This window comes from Prosopis cineraria, unplaced genomic scaffold, assembly GCF_029017545.1.
Source record: "Prosopis cineraria cultivar Desert tree isolate PC_DT_omini unplaced genomic scaffold, ASM2901754v1 PC2, whole genome shotgun sequence".
NCBI classification, from domain to species: domain Eukaryota; kingdom Viridiplantae; phylum Streptophyta; class Magnoliopsida; order Fabales; family Fabaceae; genus Prosopis; species Prosopis cineraria.
This window is the reverse complement of record NW_026555333.1, coordinates 5619103-5625336: the sequence shown is the minus strand read 5'-3', so window position 1 is coordinate 5625336 and position 6234 is coordinate 5619103. Positions and strand designations below refer to the sequence as shown.

At 36.0% G+C, this 6234-nt stretch overlaps 1 protein-coding gene across 1 annotated transcript; it reads left to right on the top strand.

Moving 5' to 3' along the window:
• Nucleotides 1-2538: 2538 nt before the first annotated feature.
• Nucleotides 2539-3708, top strand: LOC129297997 (EPIDERMAL PATTERNING FACTOR-like protein 2). Its single transcript, XM_054936378.1, has 4 exons — nucleotides 2539-2757; nucleotides 3009-3138; nucleotides 3227-3261; nucleotides 3366-3708. The coding sequence occupies exons 1-4, from the start codon at nucleotides 2557-2559 to the stop codon at nucleotides 3624-3626; spliced, it is 627 nt and encodes a 208-aa protein (XP_054792353.1). The 5' UTR covers nucleotides 2539-2556; the 3' UTR covers nucleotides 3627-3708.
• The last annotated feature ends 2526 nt before the right edge of the window (nucleotides 3709-6234 follow it).

Here is a 6234-nt window from a genome sequence, read left to right as displayed (position 1 = left end):
TGCTGCCCTAAATAATCACGAGTGATTCTCCTGCTTTTATGTTGTTCTTTTGAACTGTGTACCGACTATGTCATGATGGCGTTTTTAATGAATAACGATCATTTCAACTTTCAAGCTGAGACATGACATGTATTTTTACAGAAACTGTGGCAGGTTTTGTAATCATACTTGAATGAACCATGAACAAAATGAGTACCATCGCCGGATCGTTACGAGCGTTTCGTCGTCCCTGAAGGCACCAAAAAGTAATTTCATTTTCTAGTTGTTCTCACTATTGTTCATCTAATTTGATCATTTTCCCTTTTGTTATGTTCAGGGTCTCTTACGAGCGGGACACCAAGATCATCAACGCTGCATCCTTTACTGTTGAGAGAGAGGACCATACAATAGGAAACATCTTCGCATGTATTAGTTCTATTTTCTCAGCTATATTCTCCATGTTTCTTTTTCTATTGCTTTCTGTTAATGTTCATCGATATAAACCCTAACCCTTGTTTGTATTTTTGTTGTGATTAGGCAGCTGCACAGGACCCTAATGTGTTGTTTGCTGGATACAAGCTTCCTCACCCTCTTCAGTACAAAATCATTGTCAGGGTCGGTATTTCTTGCATTGGTTTTGTTGTAAATGAATGGCTGTTGATGTCTGTGTTTGCATTTTTTTTCCAATGCATGATTAGCATTTGTGGACAGTGCAAAATGTTTTGTAATTGAGCTCAAATGCAATGTCAATTGAATTTAATCTTTGCTCCTGGAGATATGGTAACGTTAGCCTTTGTTCTGGGAAGTTTAAAAATTCATTTCTCTGTAATTGAATCAAGACATTATTAAAATTAATTGTTTTATTGTCTTATTTTCAGATCCACACCACTAGTCAATCTTCGCCAATGCAGGCATATAATCAGGGTATTAACGATCTGGATAGGGAACTTGATCATTTGAAGAATGCCTTTGAGGTGCGTTTTCTGTCATTGTGCTGTTAACCACGAATCTAAGTTCAATGTCTTCGTTGATGTTTGTTTTTATTTGATCTCAGGGATGATGTTAGTTGCAAAGTAGAGTTCATTACTTGCGTACACTGAACATAAATCATCGGGCGTCAATAGGCTAGGCTTCTTTTCATGGATTTCTTTCCTGTATTTGTTCTTCCCTTATTTAGAGATTTTTGATCGAGCATTGTCTGCTCACTTGTACTTATGGAGCAACTGTTGATCAAGTGAGATTCACCTTCAAACTCGTTCTGCAGCGTGGATGAAGCTTAACTCCTAGGCACCGCTTCAGCATGTCCTGCTGGGAAGACAAGTTCAGAAAGGTGCCCATACACCACCGTCAAATCACACTCACGGACTTGGACTCTACATCTACTTGCTCGTCCCATGTCTATGGCTAGGGTATGTCAAGTTTAAAACAACGAAAAGATGAAGAGGAAGAACATGATTTTGGGTGAGTGGAAGATTTGGTTGTGGCGTGTAAGCAACTGGCAGACCAACCACCCGCAAAAACATGGGTCCTCTGTAATTCCACAAGGAGTATCAAGTCCTGTCCATTGAAAAAACTTGCCACACAAAATTTGCCAAAAAGCCCCTTTACATTTGCTACTGTATCACTATTTTTTTAATACATGGTCATAGAAAGAGAATTGTGCAAAAATACAAAAGTCAAGACACGTTAGATTCTAAGAGGCAAATGTTGGAAAATGATCCTTTAATCTTTCACTGCAAACTCCATGATTTTCTTATTAGTTTTCAACAGAGAATTATTTGTTAGAGAAGTTATGTTGGAAGAGTGAAAGAGTTCCTATAAAATTAGTGTTGATATTATTTTTTGTGAATTTTGCATTACAATGAAGATTAAGACCTTTTAAGATATCCAAGAGTTCAGCTGGAATATTAGGATGATGGTCAATATATTTTGAGAATCCCGTATAGTTATGCTATTGTGTCACTATTAGATGTATCAATATGAGCAATACTTTCATGTCACACCAGCACCAGCCTTCAATTTTAATGCATTATGTATACATGAATAATTGAAAATGATGATCAGCAAACAGTAAATAATAAAGAAAATGACAAATATGAATATGGATTGTGGAAACAGAAGTGGCATGTGATGTATCAAGTGCCAACAGAAAGCGAGGCCTTACTTGAGAGGCGCAGAGGCGTTCATCCATCGGCATCCCTGAATAAGCTAATAGCCTCAAATGATTATCTTTTTTTTTTTAACTTGAATAAATGATTATCTATTGAATGCTATACGAGGAGATGCATTTATTATGTCTCTTACGCTGTTCCTTCAAATTACCAAAGAAGAAATTTTTATGAATGAATTGCCAGCCATTTCGAGTTACTTGAAGAGAGAACTGAATTTTCAGGGGGCAAATGCCCAAAAGGCCGTGACTTGGTTCTCGCCTTCTCGGTGATTTGCTTGGAAAAAAAAAAAAAAAACCTCGAGAGATTTGGCATGTTGGGATAGGGCTTTACCTAATAAAGTGTAAAAATGAATGTGTGACAGCTCATAAAGTCCTCGTCCCCATTCGCCGCCTGTGAACTTCGTTATATGTTTTGGTTTTTCTCTTCCATTTTCATATATCATAGCGGCGTGTCCCGCCTTGTTTTCCTATGGAGTACGACTTGGGAGTTTTGGAGGCTCATCAAACGAGGCTGGGTTGGTGAAGAAAGGCACTCCATCTTCCTTCCCCTTTGTTTCAACCTTTTTGCGGTCCATGTTTCTCAATCAGTAGGGAAATTATATAAAAGGGTAAAAACGGTAGTCACTTTTATGCATAATGGAGGTGGCATTCAATCTCTGACTCCTTCCAGGGACACCCTTCAGAATTTCAGCTTCACTGCCTTCTGCACTGCCACATATCTGCCCTTTCCTCTCTCATTCACAAAGATAGCCACATTGTTCTTGTCTACTTGCTTACACTTGCCTTTTGTCAAGGTTTTAGTATCGATTTAGTTATTTACATTCAAAACGATTGCATCCGCTCTCTTCTTCTTCTGCAGTCTATCTCTGAGAAGATGGGCAGCTCTCAAGTCTGCTTCTGCTGGCACAAATACAGACACTTGATCCTATACTTGCTCATTCTCTTTGCTCCATCTTCAATCTTCACTCATGATGCCTTTATGGCTGAAGGTTATTTACTTGTTATCGCTTCCCTACTTTTCCGGTTTTTAATTTCAGTATCACAACTCGGCTAATTTTCATGCATACATGTCTGCAGGGAGACCCATTTCAGGTGTAATTAAGCCTAACAAGGTAAGGAAGGGTGTCATACAGTGAATCCCTCATTTTTGGCTTCTTGTGCTGTAACTTTGTCTCAGTGTCTTAGTAATTTACGTGGGGATGTTATATGTATGCAGAAGGGCATGAAAGTGCAGGGAGTAGCCATTTCTCGAAATGCTAAGATAGGGTCAAGGCCTCCAAGGTGTGAAAGAAGGTGTAGGATCTGTGGACATTGTGAAGCTGTACAGGTCCCAGTTATACCTCAAGTCCAAGGCCATACAAGCCATACTGCTGTTATAGGAACTCCCATTATTGCATTCTCCAGGACCGATGATCTTTCCAACTACAAACCCATGAGTTGGAAGTGCAAGTGTGGGGACTACTTTTTCAATCCATGAGTGGAAATGGAAAGACCAGATTCTATTTTGAAATTTAAATTGTATTAACTTTAATCACATACTCCTCTCTCTCCTTTAACCATATTGAGATTTGGCATGTAATGTACATTTTCTTTTTGGCTTGTTTCCTCTCCGTTTTACTTTTGTATAACAGAATTCACAAGCATCTTATGATCTGGTTATTCTATTATTTTGTTCTTTATTTACTGCAATTTCAACTTGAAATGAAGAGCACAGCACCCAGGACTTCTCTGCTTGATTATCGTCAACTTACGCCTTGCCCATTCTGACTTCTGAGGGGCATATATGATAACTACGAGATGTTCAATGTTCACTAGTGATTTTTCTTTCTTTCATTTAGTAAGATATTGGGATCAATGACAAGATAAAAGAAGGGGAAAAGTTTGCAGAAGTGCGTCAGACAGTTCTGTTTTCGTATGGTACAAGATACATGCATCAGAAAGGCTGACCCATATAGTTCACCTCGAAGAGATATACAAAAGCGACGATGGCATACGTATATAATGATCTCATTAATAGTTTTCACGAATTTTCCCATTTCCCACTTTCAGTTAACCACCCCATCAGACTAAAAGATTTGAGCGGTGCGAATTCACAAGCACCTGTTACGCATGGCCTGATTGTATCTAAAATGAGAGTTTAATGAGAAACAACCTTTATCATCGCATTTTAAGGAAATTCAAAGAAACGCATTTTTTGGAGTTTAGGTTCAGTCCAGGTCTTGACCTTCGCGCAGTTTACAAGGGGACCAGTCATGAAGAAGGTCGAGAATGCGCCAAGTGAAATGGGTTAGTTTCATTTTCAATTCATCAGTTTCGGTGGGAAATCTGGAACGCATTTAATGCGGCTATTCAACAATCACTTTACTGAAATATGAGAAAATTATAAAATTTTTTTGACTTTATGTGAAAATTTAATAAAATTTTACTATTATCACTATTAAATATAAATACTTTAACAATATAAGGTAATTTTGAACGAAAGAAAAAAGGTTGACGTCTCTTTGACAAATAAGATCCAGACTATGGTTAATGAAAAACAACGTTCCTGCAATCACGAAGAAAGCTATCTATAGGATTAGGCTCTGATTTTTTCTTCATCATTGTCGTCACTTTCTTTCTTGAAGCTGTTCTGAATTCCCATGACGCGTGGCCATGTCTACATCTGTGTTCAATAAATATGATGGGATTTTCTAGGAAAGGTCATCTTCAAAGCAAAATCTCTCAACTCAGCATGGCTGTACTTTGTATTATGAAAATTAAGGAGATTAACTAACCATGCGGCAGGTCGTTTCGAGAGGAAGCGTGACGTTTTGTTTTTGTTTTTGTTTTTCGGAATGAAATGAGGAATTATCATTAACCCAACAGGAAACTATACTATACACGAAAACGAAAGCGAAGAAAAATAACAGACTTTACATCAAAGTTCTAGGAGTAGAAAATGAGTTTGAAGTATGGTTAACCGTGACTCTAATCTGCGAAAGAACAGTATCAACAACGAATATTTACTCAAAAAAAGGCAGCTATTTCTAACATCCCATAACTTCCAAGTGATGCTTATCCCAATCTTTCATGAGATGTTCAGCATTGTTCAGAGCCACATAGTTTTATCTACATTTGTGATAATGTCGTGATGAATGTACGAGACGTCAGTGACGTGATGGGCAGCCGATGAAGGAAGAAAAATGGTAATTGGTAGTTAATTAGATACTTCTGCATGTCAATTTTAAGAATATACTCTTCCTGTCCCTATTAAAAGATTTTTTGTTAACACTAGATAGAATATTGATTAGACGGTTCAAAAAAGAAAAAGATATGAGTATTAAATACAATTTTTTAGTATTATGACTTTTTAAACTCATTAATTATGATGGGAAAAATTGATCCAACGTACCATGTCATCTTTAATCTTTTCAATAAAAATATAATATTTATATAACATTACATACAAATTGATTCTTATAAAAAAATTAAATAGATATTTTATTACAAAAATAAAATCATTAAAAATAATAACATATAAGATTTATTTGATTGGGTTGATGCAGTATTATTGAATAGAGCATTGATGACCTGGTGTACTAAGTTCATGCAAGAATTTTGCTATAAAAGACAATCTAATGTAAATAATTTTTTTTTCTTGCTTAAATAGGAGCACAATTGAAAATTTATTTCATTTTTAAATAAAGTAAATAATTTAACTATCATTTTTACTTTCAAAGATAGATAGGGATGTCTTATAATAAAGATAGTTTTTGAAAAAAACGTCCTTAATTAGGAGGGTAACTAATTAAATTTTTAATTAAGACAGCTTTATTAAATAAGGATAATTTTAAATGTCATAACTAACTTATTAAAAAACTTAAATAAGTTAAATATACCTTATAGGAGTAGTTCTGAATGGAGTTCACGTTCATGAGCTCGTGGAAGTAATTAATATCTCCAATTGAAGAGTACAAAAGGGGAAATCAAAGGAATTATAATTCAAAAGAAAATTGGGAAGCTCCACAGATTTGGTTTTCTGAATCAGTCTGATTGGGAAGGGTTAATTGCAGAAGTTTCAGATGTCGATACCAATACAAGATGCA

Excerpts from the sequence above, each read along its gene's own strand:
- LOC129297997 (XM_054936378.1), top strand. The coding sequence starts at position 2,557 with ATGTTTTGGTTTTTCTCTTCCATTTTCATATATCATAGCGGCGTGTCC. Across the intron at positions 3,139-3,226 it reads TGATGCCTTTATGGCTGAAG|GGAGACCCATTTCAGGTGTA; the intron begins GTTATTTACTTG and ends ACATGTCTGCAG. Across the intron at positions 3,262-3,365 it reads GTGTAATTAAGCCTAACAAG|AAGGGCATGAAAGTGCAGGG; the intron begins GTAAGGAAGGGT and ends ATATGTATGCAG.